The 21,077-nt window shown below is 53.0% G+C and overlaps 1 protein-coding gene across 5 annotated transcripts in view; it reads left to right on the top strand.

Annotated features, from left to right (window-relative positions):
* The window catches only part of LOC103662628 (leucine-rich repeat flightless-interacting protein 1-like), a gene marked incomplete in the record, with an annotated part of 86,066 nt that overhangs the window by 12,228 nt on the left and 52,761 nt on the right, over positions 1–21,077 (top strand). For 2 of the 5 annotated variants that reach the window (XM_040638685.1, XM_040638686.1), the window contains 1 exon segment: positions 15,499–15,585. In XM_040638685.1, coding sequence (XP_040494619.1) covers positions 15,499–15,585 — 87 coding nt within the window. 5 annotated transcript variants of the gene reach the window in all.

The raw sequence follows: 21,077 nt of genomic DNA, 5'->3' as shown, positions 1-21,077 counted from the left end.
AAACACGTTTTCGAAACTTTCGCTTTACTCCTGGTTGCCGTTCTAAGGCCCGGGGGGTAGTGGGCACCTTCCGCCGCGGTTTCTGTGCCTGGTGCAGTGCGGGGTGGGCTCGCGTGGCCGGCACTCCCTGAAATGAACGTCCCCACGCGACGATGCGCGGGCGGGAGCGGGCTCCGCCGTCGGTTGCGTTCGCGGCCCCGTGTGCACTGTCCTCCTTGCGCGCTGGAAAACACGTTTTACTGGACGTAGCCTCCCCTCGCCGGGACCAAAAGAGACTCGGTCGCTCCCCTGTTCCTGTTGTGGCGGCCTTTGACGACAGGCTCAGCCAGGCCGGCGGTGGCCGAGGATCCAGCCAAGGTCTCGGACCTGCGCGTGGTCGAGAGTTTCAGTCGCAACTGCTAGTTTGGTGTTTTACAAAATACAGCAACTGGAAACCGGTGCCCAGAACCGGTGCCCTCACCCCGAGGCTGGCACCACCAGTGGCTGGGGTAGTTTGGAGTACTTACCCTGCTTTGGAGCTTGGGACCAATGGGGCTCGGCCTGATTTCTCCCAATACGTCCCGGGACCCAGGGCACCAAACCTCCTGGGGTCTCCAGGTCTGGGCCGGATCCTCCATGCATGGGATTTTTGCAGTTGCCAGCTCAATACCCACCCAGGACTGGGATCATGTATGTGGGGATGGTTGGGCATTAAAATTGGACAGGAGGTAAGGTGGGGAAGGTTTGTACTTACCCATTTTTGGGCAGCTTGTGGTTGACTGTGAATGGAAATACAGAAAGGCAAAAGGGTGCACTTTGGAAAAGAATCATGAGATCAGTGCTGCAGAGTGACCCTACCTAGATTTTCATTTTACCCGGCTTTTGTGGAAGCCTTGATAGAAGTGTGAGCCCGACACAATCACTCCTTCATCAGGCAGAAGTTAATCATCTACTGGGTGTTTGTGGAGGATCCAAGATAAATAAGACGGCCCTGACCTTGGGGAGCTTCCTGGTAAACGCCAGGGAAAGGCATAGAAATAGACTGTGATGAATCCACACTTAAAGGTTGCTTTCCTTGCTGGGTACTGTCGGGTGGGTATTTTTAATGTCTGGGTTCGTGTGCTGCTTCTGTGGCCTCATTTAAAGTTCCTGCCGTGAGCCGGACCTGTGGAGCTGGTTCCTACCCCTTCACCTGGCTGGTGTGTAAGGGCCTGGGAGCTTACGGAGAAATCCTTGCGTCACCATCAGGGAAGGGCCCTCGGAAGAAGGAAGGACGAAGGTTGCTGGGAGATGCTGGTGTTCTGCAGGGCTGCCTAGGCACACCATAGATGGCAAGAGCAGGGTGCTGTTAGCCCTGGGCAAGAGTCGAGCTCAGAGGGACGAAGCACTGGGCAGGGAGCCCTTGATGGAGAAAAGAGTAAACACGGAGAATCAGGATGTGGGGACGGGAGGGACAGGCCGTCCGAGGAATGAGAAGTAACGTGGGCTCTCTGTGGCACGGGCTGCCAGTCCCTTACCCGTGGTCCCGTACCCGTGGATTGGATCTGGTTGAGATGTGCACTTCATAGAGGTGCTGTGCGAAGAAGTCACAGGAGCGTCTGGAATGGGCTTTGATTCAGGTGCTCCACTGTACCCCCAGTCTGAGGATCGAATAAGCTCTGAAACCTGAAAATTGCTTTTGTTGTGTTTTGTTTTTTTAAGTTTGTGGCAGAATTCATTTGGCAGGGAGGGCTGCCCTGGCCGATGGGAGGCTATTTTCCGTCTCTATCCCTCTCACCGTGAATATTCATACCTTTGTCTGCAGCCCCAGAATGTCCTTGGTTGAGGACTGTTACTCTGGTGATTACAGACTGTAGGGCCTATGCAATGCATTACCCTTCTAAAATCCAAACATGTTGAATTTTGAAACCTCTTTGGTCCCAGGGGTTTCCAATAAGAAATTGTGAACCTATAGGAGTTTCGTTTTGTTTCGTTTTGTTTTTTGGTGAATAGTAGCAAAAAGTGTTTTGGAGTGGGACCTGGGAAACAGAAGTAAAACTCAGTCCTTCTTTTATGAGGTTAATGGTCGTTTAAAAGGAAGTGCTGAGGGGCGCCTGGGCGGCTCAGTCGATGAAGCATCTGCCTTCAGATCGGGTCATGATCCGGGGGTCCTGGGATGGAGCCCCGGGGTGGGCTCCCTGCTCAGTGGGGAGTCTGCTTCTCTCTCTGCCTCTGCCTGCCACTCCCCCTGCTTGTGCTCTGTCAAATAAATAAATAAAATCTTTTAAAAAATAGAATTATAAAAAAATAAAATAATTAAAAGGAAGTGCTGAATGAACAGTTGGGGGTGCCTTACACAACAGTGAGCTCTGGCCCTGGGGCTCTTTGAGTGTAGAAACCATACCTTTCTTTAACTTTTGTAACTTCCTCATGCTTATGATGGGTTGTGTCACCTCTGGTCTCTTTCCACATACTGATTAGCGCTAAGCCCTCTCAAGCCAGGTCCCGGCCTGAGGACAGCCTGTCTGGGTCGAACGTGGACACAGTCTCCCGAGCCCCATCTCATCATTGTAGGAGCCTGTGCCAAGGTCCACAGCTCTTGGCGAGTGGGAGCGTTGACCAGCATGGGGGGTTCAGACAGCGCGAAGGTGGTGAGCCCGGCCTTCGCTCGGTCTGAGATTTTGAGCCCTGGAAGCCTGCCTTGTTTTAGATGGGTCACTTTCCCAAGCAGTTAAGATACAAAAATAGTGAAGTAAGGTCTTTTCTTATAGGATTTAGAGTGTCCCCCTAGGGCAGAGATGGAGACTAAATTTCCCTTTTGCTTTAAGAGTTACTTTCTCTTCACCCTGGGCTAATACAATATAGCGGAAGCCTCCTTAGCAAATTAAAAAAAAAAAAAAAACCTGCAGTCTAAACGGCCACTTATACTGAGCACAGGAAATCAAGTTATTTATAGTTGCAGAACTGCTCTCAAGTGAAGTTGATTGGAGTCTTACCTGATGAGAGGTCCTTATCTAGTTTCTGCAGAATCGTGAGGGCAAGTGTTGGTGCAACAAGTCTGTTCCTCAAAAGGCAATGTTCAGGAGGAATTTGTTATCCCTGAAAAATCAGGCTATGTGACTCAGCAGAGACATGGTTTATGACCAGTTACTCAGTGTTTCCAAGTATCTGTTCATATTTAAAAGTATTAATCTTGGAACCTTGGGGCCATAAGGTTCAAATCACGAGCCTGTTATCGAAGTAAGCCTGTTACACCCCCGCCATCGGCTGGAGACGGGGCAGGGGCAGAGGAGTTCTATTACCTGCAACTTTCACTTTGGGCCACCAAAATTTTAGTTTGTTTGTTGTTGTGTTTTTTTTTTTTAAGAAGCTCATTTTCATGGAATGGATTTACTAAATTTTCATTATTTAGACTTTCTAGATAAAATTATATTAGCTTCTTTTTCCATGTTTGTTCAACAAAGTATTATTTTCACTCTATCCATGTAATAATTCAAAATTGCCGTGCTTTTGATTGAGACCACCACTAAAATCCCCTTCCCCTGGCCAAATTCCAAAATAAATAAGCAATGAAACCAACAACAACACAAATGTGTATTCTGAGACTCATCCATTCATTTGGGCAAGGGCCAGAGTTCAAGTGGTTTTCTCCTTAAAAGTAACTTGACAATTTTAAAGTCATGTAAGTGGTTTTGCCTTGAGTCGAAAAGCACAACTACTTTGTAGTAGGGAAGTAATTTATCTTAAATTACTGTAATGAGGACTTTTAATTGTAACCAAAATGTTTCCTTTGTAGGTTTGTGTAATCAAGCTTGTCAAAGCAACATCATTTCTGATCCCCAAGTCTTTTTTATTTTGTGGCAAGTGGGTGTGTAATCTTCCAGGGGGAAGAGAAATCGAGTGGCCTTTCGGTGTGGGCTGGGAACCTCCCCTCCCTCCTTTGAAATTCCCCCCTGCCCGTTCTCCTGGTGGGCGCCTCAGCTCGCTTGTCTTCTCCCGGTGCCTGTAAGCTCCTTCTGCGCTGAATCCACACTGCGGGATCCCTAGCTGCTACGGAGGATGCCTTATAAGTGTTAGCAGCAGGCAGCATTCCCAGACCCCTGCAGCGTCCCCCCTGCTAAATGTTTTCTGCGGATGGCTTCCCTAGCCCTTGCCAGAACCTTGTTTGATTATCTCCACGTACAGATAAAGGGGAGACTGAGGCTCAGAACGGTCGGGGGACTTTCCCAAGTGCACCCAGCTAGCAGGCGGTAGAGCCGGCTCAGACCCAGGCCTGCTGACTCAGAGCTGCTGCTGCTAACTGTCACCACCGTATACAGTCCTTCAGCGAGGGTCCGGCCAGGAGCTGCTGCTGTGCGGCTGCTGTGAGTTTCTCTTTGCAGCCTCTGGGGTCTTACACCCCCAGTGTGGGGCTGAAGCGTTTCTTGGTACTAAGGCCTCCTCTTAGGACACCTGGCCTTGCCCCTGAATGCATAGTGAGACATCTTCATTTCATCAAACATTTCCTTTCTCTCTCTGGTAGTTTCTAGACAAAAGAACTTCCTTTTTTTTTTTTTTTTTTTAAGATTTTCTATTGGGGCGCCTGGGTGGCTCAGTCGGTGAAGCGTCTGCCTTCAGCTCAGGTCATGATCCTGGAGTCCTGGGATCAAGCCCTGCATTGGGCTTCCTGCTCAGCGGGGAATCTGCTTCTCCCTCTCCCTCTGCCTCTCCCCCAGCTCATGCTCTCTCTCTCACTCTCTCAAATAAATGAAGTCTTTTTAAAAAAAGATTTTTTACTTATTCATTTGAGAGAGACAGAGCGAGCGAGAGCACAAGGTGAGGTAGGGGCTGCGCAGGGAGCCCTACAGGGGCTTGATCCCAGGACCCCACCCTGGGAAGACAGACATTTAACCGACCAAGGCACGCAGGCACTCCAGACAAAAGAACTTCCAGTTCAGCCCTTTATTTTTCTAAATAAGGAAAAGAAGAGTAAAAATGAAAGAGCCACAGAAATTTCTATTTTTCTATTTTCACATTGCACTAACGTTGTAACTGTTACGTGTGTCAGCATCCCCCAGAAGCCGCCTTCCCGGGTGTCGTGTGCCGCTACCCGACCCCACCCAGACAGACAAGCTCACTCAGAATTGAAATGATGGCCTCTGGGGACGCCTGGGTGGCTCAGTCAGTTAAGCGTCTGCCTTTGGCTCCGGTCGTGGTCCCAGGGTCCTGGGATTGAGCCCCACATCCAGCTCCCTGCTCCGGGGAGCCTGCGTCTCCCTCTTGCCCACCCCTGCTCATGCTCTCTCACTCTCTCTCGCTTCTCTCAAATAAATAAATAAAATCTTAAAAAAAAATAAAGAAAAGAAAAGAAAGAATAGAGGGCCTCTGTTTCTCCCCTGGCTGTTTCCAGGAGTATCACGCGAATAGAGGGAAAAGAAAGAATAGAGGGCCTCTGTTTCTCCCCTGGCTGTTTCCAGGAGTATCACGCGAATAGAGGGAAGGTTGTAAATAGTTGCGCGCTGCCCGATGTTGGAAAGCTCTGGTGCGAGACCAGAGTGTCCAGCCTTATTCTTTTTTTTTTTTTTAAGATTTTATTTATTTATTTGACAGAGAGAAACAGCCAGCGAGAGAGGGAACACAAGCAGGGGGAGTGGGAGAGGAAGAAGCAGGCTCCCAGCGGAGAAGCCCGATGTGGGGCTTGATCCCAGAACGCCGGGATCAGCCCTGAGCCGAAGGCAGACACTTGAGGACTGCGCCACCCAGGGGCCCCCAGCCTTATTCTGAGAAGGAACAACGTCAGTGTTTCATGACACCTTAAAATGTGGGGTTTGCGGGGAAGACCATGCGTAGAGCAGGTTAGGGTGAAAGAAGTGGAGCCCAGATGTGTTGGCTGGAGGACACCTGTCACCTGGAGGGCCAGCTGCACAGGTGGGGCCAAGCCGCTCCCACCTGTCAGTCACACGTGGTTATTTGTGGCTGTCATGTTTTCCTTTGTCATTCCAGCACCGCGAGGCTGTTGAAGGAGATGTGAACCTTCTCTCAGCTCAGAAAAAAATATAAAAGGTGTTAACAGGAAGAGGAGAAATGTATCCACATGGAGGATACTGTGCAATGTGCGTACTCATCCACGTCGGTGCGGTAGTTGCTAAAGATTGTGTTGGGAGGTTTCCCTGGGTAAATGTCACTTTGTGAAGTTTGGGCGAATGTTACCAGTCATTGCTTTCTATAAAGTAACATGAATAATATTGCTCCTGAATCCTACCAGTTTGTTATTTTGGTATGTGGGTTGCTTTTAAGAAGTTCATTATTCAGGAAAACAAAGTCTGGAGATTTCTAGTAGTCAAATGGGGAAAAAGAACTGACTCACTGTAGAAATAATTCACCCCTGGTGTCGAGACACAGCATTCTAGAAGTAAAGGAAGCTCCTGGAGATCATATAGCCTGATTCCCCCATTCCCTATGATGAGGGCTAACATCCAAAATGATGTAGTTTCCAAAAAACAGACTGATAGCTCTAGAGAACACACTGAGGGGGCCGGCGGGAGGGGGGCATAGTGATGGGGATGGAGGAGTGCACTTACGTGACGAGCACGGAGCAACGTATGGAGCTGTTGAATCACTATGTTGTATCTGAAACAGATATAACACGGTGGGTTAATTACCCTGGAAATAAGATAAAATGAAATAAGATGTAAATAAATAAATACTGCATGATTAGTACCACCACCAACAACAAAAAAACAGGGTGTGGTTTGTGAGAGCCCACAAACTGGTAAGCAGGGGAGCCAGCACCAGAGGCTGGGTGTTGAGGCCCCTCCCTGCGTGGTCCCCACCTGCAGAGACCCGGAGCACATGGCCCAGCTTGTGGAGACATGGCGCCCGATGTCCCCTGGTCTGGGCTCCTGGAGGCCCATGGCCCAGGCCTTGCAAGGTAGAGGCCTCTCTGAAGGCTGGTGTTTTATGATAAAATTCTTTGATAATTTTACATTCTACTCTAGAACTCATTGGTTTTGGTGGAAACTTGGTGTTTTAGATAACTAGTTAAACTTTAGTCTTTAAAAAAAAGATTTATTCTTTTATTTGAGAGAGAGAGATTGGGAGAGTGAGAGTGAGCAGGGGGAGGGGTGGAGGGAAAGAATCCCAAGTAGACTCCACCCCCCCAACATAGATCCCATGTAGGGCTCGACCCCATGACCCTGAGATCATGACCTGAGCCGAAATCAAGAGTTGGATGCTCAGCTGACTGAGCCCCCCAGGCTCCCCTGAACTTTAGTCTTTAACTTTCTGTTTTCCAAACCTTCACGTTAATGGACAAAGCGTGTCTTATTTAGTCTGTGGCTCACGCAGTGGCCCCCAGCCCTGTGACCTTAACCTGTGATCGGGCTGTTTGGACCATGCGGCCGAGCCGTAGAGAGGCTCAGCTCCCTCGTTCCACTCTGCACTTTTAAAGCTGTGGTTCGCAACGCTGTCGGACCCAGTGCCCCCTTTTTATGACAAGTTTTTATCATCCTCATCGCTAGCCTGAAATGGAGCTCATAGGTGGTAAAATCTGCTGGTACACATAATGTCAAGTCAACAAAACGTTTCCACTGTCGCACTGAAAAGAAATCAAATGAAGGTAAATCGCAGTAGCAGAACGTGGATTTCGATAAACGCTCCAGGCCCGTGTGCCAGAAGAGCACGGGAGCGGTCACGGGTGTGCGGACGCTGCCCCGAGCCATGGCCGCAAACACGGACTGAAGGGGGGTGTGGTGCTGAGACTCGGACGCCACACATTCTGTTGCCGTTGGTGACTCGACATCCCCAAGTGGTCACTAACTCTTAAGAAAGTTCTGAACACGGCCACGTCGTCTTCCCTCAATCTTAATACGGATCGCATTCCCGGAATGTCCAGTGTACGTTAAAACTGCACAAATCATGTTTTGATTTAATGCCTAAGTTGGAATCAGTTTGTAGATCTGAAAATTATAAGGTGGTTTCTTCTCTCCGTCTGAATAGTCAGTGGGAAAGTTCTTCAGTACGCAGGCCTGTCTGAACGCAGGATGGTTGGCCTGCCTTGTCTTGCCCCTTACATGCTATCTGTGCCTGCCTCCAGTCACCGTGACATCCCAACCATGGCCCTCAAATTTCCAAAATGCCCTCTGAAGAGTTGGCACTGCCCCCGTCAGCGACTGCAATCCCAAAGCATCTTCCCTTCCGTGGCGCTTGTACTCACAGGCACGGCCGTAAAGCGTACGCCGCTCACGGGGGGAACGTACGGTAATTGTGGGAGCAAGGGTTTTGGAAAGATGAGCGTGTCCTTTGGGAGTGGCATGCAGTGCACATGGCGGCCGAGGGTCACGGGGTGGCGGGTGCGGGGCACAGAGGCGGCAGGAGTCACTGCGAGCTGCTGGCCACACGCTCCCTTCCCTGTTCACGCCCCTGCGGGAGAGCACGGCCCTCGTGGCACTCGGTTCCTTGAATAGCAGCCCATCCTGAGAATCGACTGCACACGAGGGATTGGGGGTTTACCCAGAAAACGAGCTGGCTGTTGCCACTTCCCGTGGCGAAGGCCGCTCTGGAAAGGGGCTCGGTGGCAGCCTCGTGGTCCCTGTGCGCAGCCGTCCAATCCAGACGGGAGACGTGCAGCGCGTCACAAGGCGCTCTTCGCGGCCCGGCTGTGCGGCCTCCAGCCTGCGCCAGCGGGAGCCGGGCGCCTCTGTCATCCTGGGGAAGAATCTCACGCGCACAGAAGGCTCTGCTTCTTTCCAGACAAAGCTGGTTCTTTGTCACCATTTCAGGCTTCAGCTGCGTGATCTTCCTGTTACCTTCCCATGAGCGAACTTTCCCTGAGAGCTGACGAGCTCTGGTTAGATTATGCGGCCTGGAAAAAGGTCTGGCTTTTCAGTTCTGCCTGATTCTGAAACCTGAAGTCCAGAGTGAATGTGTACAATCAATAGTAAAACTTCCTCCTAATTCTAGAATTAGATCGCCTGGGGCTTGTTTCCACGTGACGTCTGAGGAAACAGAACAAAGAGGTGGCCGTCACTGGGGTCCCTGGGGTGTGGCCACGGCCCAGCCCTCTCTCCATGGACCCCAGCGGTGTTCTCAGTGGGTGGTGACCGTCTCCTCCCGAGCAGCTGTTCTGGAATGGCGGTGCGTGGGTCACCGAGCCCGGCTGGCCCCGGTGAGCACGTCAGCAGGTGCGTGAGGCCGCCTTGGGCTCTGCCTCACAGTCGCGACAGCTGGCCTCGGAGCCCTCATCGCAGTGCCTTCCCAGTCCCCAGGGCTCTCTTGCCCTCGCTGGAGGAAGTGACAGGGCGCATCTCAGGCCCGTTTCTCAAGAATCGCCCCCAAGTCGTGGCTTATAAACCCCTCCCGGCTTCCGCGTGGAGTTCTGGACCCCTGGGAGTGACTGCAGAGTCACAGAGCAGAATGAGAACATTTTCTGTGACCGCAGGAAGCGCGGTCCCGGGATACAGAATTCCACACTCTGCTGGAATCCCAGGACACATGCACACGGAGCCAGGCTGCCCCGAAGCAGCGCGAGGCTGCCCAGGAGTGACCGCGGCTTCCTCCTGCAGCCACAGGCCCTGCGCCCGGGCCTCCCGTTCCACCGCTGCTCATCACCTTCCCGTTCTTTGAAGGTCATCACGTGGGGTCCTCCAGGTAGTTAAATGGGTAGGAGCTACAGGAAGGTTATAGACACCCTTAGAGGTCTTCAAGCCCCTAGAATGTCCCTGGGATTTGGGGGCAAGGTACTGGGGCTGGCGTGTGGCTGTCCCAGGCTGGGCAGCAGCCCATCCAGCAGACAGGATCTCCTCCAGCCGGCAGAGCACAGGGAAGGTTGGCCGGGGTGGCAGGGCGTGCGGAGGGCCTTCCTCCCCGTGTCCTGGTGCCTGACGCCTCGCTGTGGTTCTCCTCAGCCTCAGTCTCCAGCCAAGGGGGGGTCCCTGGGGGAAGGGTGTGGCTGGCCTGTCAGGGGAGAGGACACTGCATTCCCGCCAGGAGCCTGGCTGGATCAGCTCCCCCGCCCCGCTCCCGACCCCGGGGGGGGGGGCCTGCTGGGGGAGCGGCTGGGGGTACAGCAGCCCTGCAGGGGTTTCCACCAGCACCCCGGCCACCTTCGAACAGCCCCAAGCACGGTTTTGGTTTTGGGGCTCCTTCCTTTCCTTCCTCTCTCTTTCTCTCTCTGCCTGCCTCCCCCTTTCTTCCTTCCTTTTAAAATTTTGCTATTTATTATGAAAAATGTTAAACATACCCAAACATAGATGGGATAACAGAAGACAGAGGTCCCACACTTGAGCAAGTATTGCTCCCCCCACACACACACTGGGAGCATGTTGAAGCCCAGCTGGCTGGGCCCCACTCCAGAGGTTCTGACCGGGGGTGTCGGGGGGGCGATTCTGCATCTCTAACTCATCCCCAGGTGTGCTGATGCCCGGGGCGGGGGGGCACACTGTGACAGCCACGGCCCACCAGCCAGCCCAGCAGTCGTCAGCTTCCAGCCATTTAGACCCCCCAGTTCTTAGAAGGCAACTCTGACGGAGATCGTATTATTTCTTAAATATTTCAGTATGTATCTCAGCAACGGTGCAGTGGGGAGCAGGAGGTGGCTTGGGGCCCAGAGCCGTGCCTTTTCTGGAGCCCCTGAGGGCAGACGCTGAGGGCTTGGTGCCCCTCTCCTGTTGGCTCTTGGAGGAAGGGAAGAGGGCAGCCCAGGACCGGGAGGAAGGGCCCGGCCAGCTTGCCCTGCCGCTGCCCCAGCAGGTGCCCTGAGGTCACAGAACGAGCTTGGTCACAGGTCACTCGGGGGAGCATCCAAGGAGCTCCACGGGAGCTGAAGGACGACGGAGCAGCCCGCTCGCTGGGCAGGGTGTGTGGTCTCGTTTTCCAAGCTTGCTTTTCTGAACCCCTGTGCCGTCTGTACTTTCTGTCCTAAACTCCGCAAACCCATCCCTTTCCTTCCCTCCAGCCCTTCTGTCCTTGCAGCCTCGATGGACCATCATCATCTCCCTTCAGTTTGGGAGTTTGAGGGGCTCGAGGTGGCCGCACACCCCAACTCTGAAACCCACGCCGGCCCTGGAGGCGCGCTGGGGTCAGCAGGCAGGATGCACGACACGTCCAGGTTTGGGGACGCGCCCTGCACATCACAGGCGTCCGGGGATCCTTCGCCAGGCTTCTCTGGCTTCTGGAGCACACAGGCTTTCCTCAGGACCTTGGGCTCCCGGCACCCCTCCAGTGCCCTCTGGCCGCCCCACTTTGCTTCATCCCACCTGTTCATGTTCACAGGCTCAGAAGCAGCCCCTGCTCGCCTTCTGGATTCCACACTGCCTCCCTCAGCCCCTTCCTGTTCCCCACATTTCAGCCAGAGTGGTTCTCAAACAGAATTCCGCCCCAGCATGTCCCTCTGTAAAACCCTCCAGTGGTTCCACATTCCTTCAAGATAAGGTTGCAGATACAGGAACTGAGAGCTAAGGCCTGCTCCCCAGGCCCTCAGGCTTCTCCACCTTGTCACACGTCCCCCCCCCCCCCCCCCCCCCCCCCCCGCCCCCCTCCCCCCGGAGACTGCGGACCCACACCACGGTCTGCAGGTCCTTTCCTGGCCGTGTCTGAAGGTGCTCCTGCCAGGCTGGGTGGGCCTGGGCTGGCAATAACCAGTAGCTGCAGTCCCCACCAGCTAAGTACAGAAGTGAAAGTAAGCGTTTGGAAACTCTCCTGCAAACTGACATGGCTGTGACCTCAAGAATGTGAGTTTATATTTCACAGAAGTGGCGGGTGGTGATGGATTTGTCCTGTACACAGAAGCATTGGCCCGAAGCACAGGGAGCCCAAGAGCTGTTGTCTGGCCTGGGGCAGCGGGAGGGCAGGGCTGGTCTGCCCACAAAATGCTGCAGGGGAATGAATTCATGTTTGCTTGACACCGTGGTGGACCAGAACTGTTTCGTATTTTTCGTTCATTTAATGACTTAATCGTGCCCATTATTTTTTCTGGTGACTTTGCAGCAATTGCTTGAGTGATCACTGTCTCAGGCTCTGAGTCAGGCTGTGTTCTTGACGATGTCAGTGTTTTAGGGTGAATTGTGTTGTCAAAACTCTCTAGTTTTGGATTCAGGCCTCTCAGGCCAGGGCCAGGCTGACGACGCTGGTCACAGTCTTGTGCACAAAGTTGGCCATGCAGAGGTTTTGGGCCGGGTTAAATGCTGACCCCTCTGTCTGTTGGGTTTTAATTAGCCAGATTCCCAGAGCCAAGCATGAGCATTACCACTTCCTGCATCACGGGCGTCGTGCTTCCCGCGTAGGAGTCCCCTGCGAGTCCTGAGAGGGGAAGGGGTTTCAGAAGGTGGCGATCCCAAGGATTTGAAATTGTACTGAAGTAGAAATTCATCCCCTTTCTGAATTCAAATCTAAGGTCGATTGACTACAGTCGATGTGTCTTGAGGCTGGCCGATGCGTCCTTCTGAGGAATTTACTCTACAACTTGGTTCATTCCCATGGTTCCTTTACCATCCCAAGCCCAGGTCCTTCCAGTGGGGAGCTGGTGGGTTTTAGTCTGTTGGCGCCATTATCCGCGTGGCCAGGACAGACTTCCTGGGTTGGACATGAGGACCACAGGAGTGGGCAGGCCATGATGGGAGCCTTCTCCTGGCAGGAGGGAGACCCACAGGAGCAGCTGGGATGTAGTCTGTGGTCCGATGGGGTATTATTTTGGAGTCCTGCCCATCTGGTGGGGAGGTCGTGCCAGGCGTCAGGGACTGCACGTTCACATAGGTGGTCTCTTCAGGGATCTTGGGCGCGACCCCAAGCAGAGCTAGACGAGAGCAGGGTGGGATGGGATGGGTGTACCCGTGCTCAGATTCCCCGCATGTTAGAGGCTCTAGCCCTGTGAGAGCAGATCCCACCTCCTTGTCTTATTATTATCTCTTGCTGCATAACAAATGTCCCAAATATCCGGAAACCTAAACAGCACACATTTATCATGTTAGGCTCTATGGTCACCGGTCTGGGCACAGCTTACTGGATCCTCTGCTCGGGGTCACACAGGCTGCGGTCCTTTCTGAAGCCTGAGGGCCTGTCGAGCTCACAGGGTCATGGGCAGAATTCAGCTCCTTGCTGTTGCAAAACCAAGGTCCTGTTTTCCTGCTCGTTGTCTGCCAGGGTCGCTCGCAGCTCCTACAGCCCACCTGCTGGTCCTTGTCACGTGCCCCTCACACAGGCCAGCCTGCTCTTCAAGGCCAGCAGGAGAGTCTGTCTGACTTCCAGACCCTCTTTTAAAGGGCTCGCCTGATTAGGTGAGGCCCACCCAAGAGAATCTATCTTTTAATTAAGTCAGCTAACGAGGGACCTTAGTTTTGTTTGCGTTTCTTTTTGCCATGTGACGTAACCCAGTCACAGGAGTGACATCTCTCCTGGTCACAGTGCTGCCCACACTCAAGGGGAGAGGGTTACGTGAAGCAAGTGCACCGGGGCAGGAATCTTAGGGACACCCCCCCCCCCGAGAATCGGGCCTGCCACACTCCTCTCTGCCTGTGTCCTCCTGGCAGCCCTCCCTTCTTCTGTCCCCTTTCCTGTTTCTCACATTCCCTCTCTGCCCCTCCCCTTCGCCCTCCTCCATGCCCTCCCTTCTCTCTTCCTATCCACCCCCCACCCCCACCGGTCCCAAGCTGGTGGCTCTGGTGGCCTGGTCTGTACCGGCTTAGACACTTAGACCCAGAGCCAGCAGGCAGGGAGCCCAGGCCTCCCCGCAGGAAGGCAGGGAGGCAGGCTGCACTCAGGGCGAACCTAGTTCTCTTGAAGGCCCGGCCATGGGACCATAGCATCTCAGCATGGCTGGATGTCAGTCAGACCTTCCCTTCCCTTCCCCTTGAGCTTTGCTGGAGCTTTTTTAGACCCCGAGTGGCCCTTCACACAGCGTAACAGGGGTTTAGAAAATTGAAAATGGCACCAAGGTATCAACGTTCTGAGGCAGTTGTGATATTTGACCCCCACCCCCCACCGACTTGAGGAACCTGGGCTTGGGTTGATAAAGGAACCACATGAATGAACCGAGTTAAAGCAGAAATTCCTTATAAGGCCACACACCGGCCAACGTCTGACAGATCAGCTACGGTCAGTTTTCAACCTAGATTCAAATTTGGACGGAAGATACATTTGTAAGGCAGTACAAGTATGGCATGGGGAACATGGACGTCCTTGACACCAGGACCCGCCGCCCCGATGTGAGCCTGGTCCTGTGGGAGAAGCTGCACGATGACACTCGGGCCACCTCCTGCTTGCTGGCCTGCCGGCCACACCGGGAACACGCTAGCCCCCTCTCATGGCCCTGCTTTAACACCTAAAACTGTATCAACAGAACTGTTGGCAGAAGAATGACAAGTGTATTCATTCCCCAAAAAAACTAAGTGGAAAGGAGGTGAAATTTGCTGGACACCAGAAAACCCGAATCCGGGCGCACCTGTGCCAGGTGCTCACTGAGCCGTCACTATGGCTGAAATAGTGACCAGACAGCAGATCTGTGGAGCGGGAAGCAGTGTTTGAGTGGCAGGGTCAAGGGCGCTGGTCAGCCCTGGTCCAGCATTTTCAGTGGTCTTCAGGACAGTTTGGCTAAGTACGTATCCAAGCTGCTCACCAGTTACATGGAGGTGGTTTGTTTGGTTTTGTTTGGATGCAATGCTTCCTACAGCTAGATCCTACCGCCCGTCCTGCTCTGGTCTTACTTGTTTTGAGAAAAGACGAGCTTCCCAGCGCTGCAGGTGTTTGAGGGAGGAGCTGAGGGCAGCAAGGCGTCCTGAGGGTGACTAGACAGGAGTTCTGGAAAGCAGCGTCAGAGTCCCAGCCCTGTGCCCCGGGACAGGTCTGGCAGCCTCTCCAGGCCTCCGCTTCCTGCTCCGCAAAAGGGAGGGGTTGACGCAGTGGCCTGTGGTCCTACCCAGCTCTAATACTTTTCTCCGTGCAGTAGTCTGCTGTAGGTCCAGACGAAGGCACACTGCCCAGCCCTGCCACTTACAGGCTGTGTGACCGTGGGCAAGTTACATACCCTCTCTGTGCCATAGTTCCCTCCTCTATAAACTGGGCATGGTAATAATATCTACCTAATAGGGCTGTTGCAAGGGGTATATGGTACAATATATATATAGTCCTTAGAACCATGCCCACTTAGGGGCACCTGGGTGGCTCAGCTGGTTAAGCATCTGCCTTCAGCTCAGGTCATGATCTCAGGGTCATGGGATCGCCCCAGGTCAGGCTCGTTAATCAGTGGGGAATCTGCTTCTCCCTCTCCCTCTATCCCTTCCCCCAGCTCGTGCTCTCTCTCGCTCTGTCTCAAATAAATAAATAAAATCTTTAAAAAAAAAAAAAAAAAAGAACAACTGTGCCTACTTGGCATTTAGTAAGGGCTCCGTAAATGGAAGCGATCCCTATTCCTGTAACTCCTGCCTTCCTGATGACCTTTAACTCGTATGAGTCTGTGATGTGTTACTGTGTATTTATTAAAGCCCAAACAAAGTCTCGTACTACAGCCTCATTGTTCACACGAGAGGAGCCACTGGTCTGTCTTCTAATGAAATCTCCCGTGTGTTTCAGGCGGAGGCGAGGCTGGCTGCGAAGCGTGCGGCCCGCGCCGAGGCTCGAGAGATCAGAATGAAGGAGCTGGAACGGCAGCAGAAAGAGGTACCCTTTACAGTCGCGTCGGTTCCTCTCTCGGGCATTGTTATTTTGGGTAGAGCGTGCAAGTGCAGAGACACCTGCTGCTGTCGACACACCTGTCCGCCTGACATTGCTCATGATCGGAATGCCCCGTGCCCGTGACTTTCGTTCAAGGTCAGGCAGGGAGTGCGCATAGCACGGATACCAGGCGTGCCTGTCCCAGACCTCGGCCTGCCGGATCCTGACGCGGCCTCCCGCACAGCCGCTTGTCTGCCTACATCCAGCCCAGCCTTCTGGCGGAAAGGAGCCAAGACGTGCTGGTTCTAACCTCGAGGTCACACTGTCCAGCTAGGATCTCGAGCCTCTAAGTTAAAACGTGAAAGAACAGAATATTATTTTTTTAAACTCACCAAACTCTTTTGTTTAAAAATATCTCCCCTGTGGCTTTCACCTGTTGTAGTAAGTTTCATGATGCCTGAAGCCCACATGTGATGCAGGAGACAGAATATACACCGTGGGTGGAAGAGCTAGGGAAGAAACTGCCCCTCCCCGCCCTGGGAAAGGGGACGGGAATGGGCTTACACCCCTGTTAATGCCGTTTGCTACTTATTTTCAAAATCTTGGGCTACAGCCGAGGTCGTGTGGTCAGCAGGGGGACTCTGGAACTTGCGGTTAGAGCAGTGAGCTCTTCTGTGCCCTTGAAGTCCACGTGGTAAAGGAAGCGAGCCCCCGTCCACCAGACCCGTGTTCTCTGTGAGCCACGCCCTGTGGGAGCATCCACACCAGGCCCCACTCGAGGGCTTTCCTTGTTCAGAACATTCGAATTTATTGAGCTGGAGAGAGGCAGCCAGGTGCTTTTCCCAGGGCTGATTTCACGTAGCCAGAATTTTAAAGTTGAGCCAGTATTTCAAAGCATGTGACATTTCCGATAAAACCTGCGTTTCCAGTCTCTCTCCAAATCCTTGCGGATTCCACCCCATGCCCTCACATTCCCCGTCGGGGGAGGCCCGGCCGCCAGCCTGAGGTGCTCATCGCCATTCCCTGCGTGTGGAGGGTACCACGCCATGTGGTAGACAGGTTCATGTGGGGAAGGGGCATGACCAGATTCGAGTTTCGGGAAGAAATCTTTTCCGTGCCACTGGAAGAATGGATTGAAGATGACTAGAAGCTCCAGGCCGGGATGTCACTTAGGAGAGTCAAACCACAGGCCCGGTGGCGGGAAGGCAGGGGCCACCAAGGGAGCCCCCCGGGGATGGGGATGCGGGGGGACGGGGTTCCCGAGAGAAGGGCCACAGCACGCTCCAGCAGCGCCTGGGAAGCAACCAGAGCAGAAGAGCAGGCGGCCGTGGTTCAGTGATGCTGGAGGGGTTACTCGTCCTGTGTTTACAACGCGGGTAAAGCCTCACCAGACATTGGAGGATAATTCACCACGTCCTCCCTGCTCGTTAGAAGTACAGATGCAGCTCTAACTAAGTTCTGGTTTTAAGATATTCTGCTGTAGAATTAACTTCTACTTCGATTTCTTGTACTTTTACTCTGAATTTATGCAAAGCACGGCTTTGGCATTTTCCCAGTGCCTTCCCCCGAGAATCATAGTCGTCATTTTAAAACTGGAAAGAGGCGCTCTGGAATTTTCACGTGGGTGATTTGGACTCGCCTGTTGCACCAATGACTGCCGTGACGCACCCCCTCAGTTAAGGGTGAGGTTCGGCTCCCGTCGGGATGGGGACCTGATGGATACCCACCCATCAGCTCCAGGGGACAGGTCTCACCAGGAGCGATGGTCAAAGATCCTTGAGAGACGCATTTTCAGAACATCTCTGGAGAAAAGGATCTGAATGGGAGGCCGAGAAAAAGTACAGATCTGGCTGCTTGTAGACTTTGTCACGTACCTGTCTGAGACCCTGTCACTGTGCCGTGACACCAGGCAGCTTCTGCAAACTCAGACTCTGGTATTAATAGTAATCAGAGGCCACCCAATGGAAAAGTTCTTTTAGCCTGAACTGGTTTTTAAAAATAGATATTTTTCCTTTTTCAGCTACTTTTTTCAAACTGCCTGGTGTCCATTTCCCGCTAGAATATTTCTGTACTTTCAGCAGATACTCATAAGCCCACTGTGTGCAGGACACCGCTGCCCCCTGCCCCGCTGTAGAAAGGAGCACGGCAGTGGGGCGCTAAAGTGTCCCCAGCCTGGGTCGCCAGCTCTGCCTCGCAGGCCGCACCATCGGCGGGGCCGCGGATGCTGCCCTCTCGAGGCTCATTCTATTTTAATCAGCTCCCCTGGTTCTCCAACAGGCCCCTGTCCTTGTTATGTTAAGGTCGTAAGGACTCATAGGGAGAACTTCCCAATACGTGTTCCCGCTCAGCCAGCTTTTCCACAGTTGACCGTGGGTGTGTCTGGTGGCCTGTGGCTGCGTCTGAGCCCGCTATTGGAGCCACGGGGCCGATCTCAGGCAAAGGAGGACAGTGACTGTCCTGCCTTGGGCGCTCAGGATGGTGTTAGTAATCTTCATTTTATCGTCATCCTCCAGCATAAGAGAAATTTACACTTACCAAGAGTACGATATGAAATTTCTACAAAACCAAGATGGGAATGAATTATGCAGTATGTGCACACACGTTTTCCAGATTGTATGTTTAGATTAACTGTGGCCTGTCCTTAGTGATGGGTGGAGCTGATTTAAATACATGCATGGTAACCTAAGCGGCTTATCATTCACAAAGTCCTTTAGCAAAAGTTCTTGATTTAGAAAATGAAAGTGAAGAATTGAGCCACGAAAATGACGATTTGAGTGGCCTCCTTCAGAAGCAAAGCCCCGCTGCTTCCTTCAGCTCCCGCTGCTCCTTGCAGCAGCCTCACGAGACCGGGAAGTCCCCACAGGGCACGTAGGGCAGGGGAGCCCCCAGTCCCCGCCACACGGCATTTGAACCCGGGCCCGTGCGCTGGCAGAGCCCAGCTCCTGGGCAGTACGGCCCGCCCCCAGCGTTTGGTGCTGGCTGAGGAGCTCGGCTTTGCAGAGAAAAGCTGATTAAAACCAGAGATCTGATAAAAACGCCACAGTTGGCCTACTCAGTCGTACCCACATTAGAACTGGGACATTCTCCATTTTAACAGCATGTTCCACTTTTGTTGTCAAGACATTGAAGTGGTTCCTGGGAATCAGATGTTGTATCTTGAGTAAAATCCCATGGAATGTCTCACACGAACGCAGGTGGTCACTGGGGTCCCGTCAGTCTTTGCCCCAGAAATGCTTGCAGACGCGGGAGCCGGTGTCCGCCACGTGTGGGGTTGAGTTCTGAGGGGCCCCCAGGAAAGCTTGGCTTTGCCTGTGAGAAAGTACCTCCGGTGAGCATCAGCTTCTTAATTTCTCTTCCCAGTGTGATCTCACCCTGCTCCCTGTGTGATCCCCCAGCCCATTCACCCGTGCTCACCCTGCTTCCTGTGTGATCTCACAGACCATTCACCCATGCTCACCATCCTCCCTGTGTGATCTCACCCTCCTCCCTGTGTGATCCCACAGACCATTCACCTGTGCTCACCGTGCTCCCTGTGTGATCCCACAGCCCATTCACCTCTGCTCATCTGCTCCCTGTGTGATCCCACAGCCCATTCACCTCTGCTCATTTGCTCCCTGTGTGATCCCCCAGCCCATTCACCTGTGCTCACCTGCTTCCTGTGTGATCTCACCCTGCTCCCTGTGTGATCCCACAGCCATTCACCTGTGCTCATCTGCTCCCTGTGTGATCCCACAGACCATTCACCCATGCTCACCATCCTCCCTGTGTGATCTCACCCTGCTCCCTGTGTGATCCCCCAGCCCATTCACCTGTGCTCACCGTGCTCCCTGTGTGATCCCACAGCCCATTCACCTGTGCTCATCTGCTCCCTGTGTGATCCCACAGACCATTCACCCATGCTCACCATCCTCCCTGTGTGATCTCACCCTCCTCCCTGTGTGACCTCACAGACTGGCAGGGAGTTAGTGAAGGCACCTCTACAGTTCCTTCTCTGCTTAACTCAGACTCTTACTTGGGGTCAGTCACGTGCCTGGTGACCAGCTCCCATGGTGTGAATTATGTGTGCACCCTGACAACTTGTATGTGTCAAGGAGGAAGCAAAGATACTAACCCTGGTCCACACAGCCCGTTGGGACCCTGAGTGAAGGAGTGGCACATGGGATAAGGCAGAACACAGTGACAGCCAGGACAAGGAAGGGGCAAAGCATGGAGGGAGCCCCCCTCCACCCCCCTCCAGTCTGTCCTGCAGTTTGTACTGATCTGGTTGGCTCGGTAGAAGCACTGACCGATCCAAACGATGATTTTGCTAGCAGAAATTTAGGGTCTTTGCAATTATCATATGATTTCTCTCATCTATGGAACATAAGAACTAGGAAGATCGGTAGGGGAAGAAAGGGATAAAGAAAGGTGGGGTAATCAGAAGAGGGAATGAAGCATGAGAGACTATGGACTCTGGGAAACAAACTGAGGGCTTCAGAGGGGAGGGGGGTGGGGGAATGGGATAGGCTGGTGATGGGTAGTAAGGAGGGCACGTATTGCATGGTGCACTGGGTGTTATATGCAACTAATGAATCATCGACCTTAACATCAAAAAAAAATTTAGGGTCTTTGAAATATGAGAGCATTGCTATTTAAAGTTTGTCTGCTTCTTCAAAAAAAAAAGGGGGGGATTTGAAAGGTTTAAATTAAAATAGGTGTATATTTTCTTGCTAGTCAAAGAGAGCTGGGGTGGGCAGGGGGGAACCACAGGGACGTCCTAGAGCCCCTGGCCCGGGGCAGCACCACACCCTCACAGTCTGTGAGGGACTCTGCCTGAGTTTTACTGACAGGCAAGGAAATGGACAGTTGTCCCCACGGCTACAAAGATGGCCGGGATGCCCATGTAGGCCTGACAGCTGCAAAGTGGGGCTCCTAGTACGCCCTTTACCTCTAAATACAGAGACGTAAGTAACAAGAAAACGCAGGGCAGAGTCCATGGGATTCGGGTTGTCTGGCAGCTGGCCGGCCCCATAGCAGAGGGGAAAGAAAAGGTACACAGAATCCAGTCGTCTTACAAGTGGAAGCATCCCCCAGGAGACCAGGGTTTTCGCTGGCGCTGACTTGGAAGGTCAGGATAAGAAACAGAATGGGCGACTTTGTTAGCAAGAGTGGTCCAGAGAACACAGGAGCCGTGGCTGTTCACCCAGTGGGGGCGGGGGGCTGGACCGGTGCGTGCGCACGTGCACACGGGAGGGTCTGTGTGCACCTGTGCAGGGAGAGGCGAGACAAGCTAGCAGGGTCTAAGGATTTAGGGAGGTGTCCAGACAGCACTCCCCTCAGCCCCCCTTTGCATATCACATCTCTGGGCCTGACTATTATTAGAACTAGCGAGCACAATTTGAGGTTATACAATCTGATAGCCCGGGGCACTGGCATTTTAAGTTGTTGATTAAGTGGAAATGAGTATGCTTTGGAAGGCCAGTGTTTAGCTGGGAGGGCTGGTATTTTGGTGTAAAAAA

The sequence above is a fragment of the Ursus maritimus genome, unplaced genomic scaffold (assembly GCF_017311325.1).
Source record: "Ursus maritimus isolate PB19 unplaced genomic scaffold, ASM1731132v1 scaffold_1, whole genome shotgun sequence".
Lineage (NCBI taxonomy): Eukaryota > Metazoa > Chordata > Mammalia > Carnivora > Ursidae > Ursus > Ursus maritimus.
The sequence above is the reverse complement of the archived record's forward strand: the minus strand, read 5'-3'. Positions and strand labels throughout refer to the sequence as shown.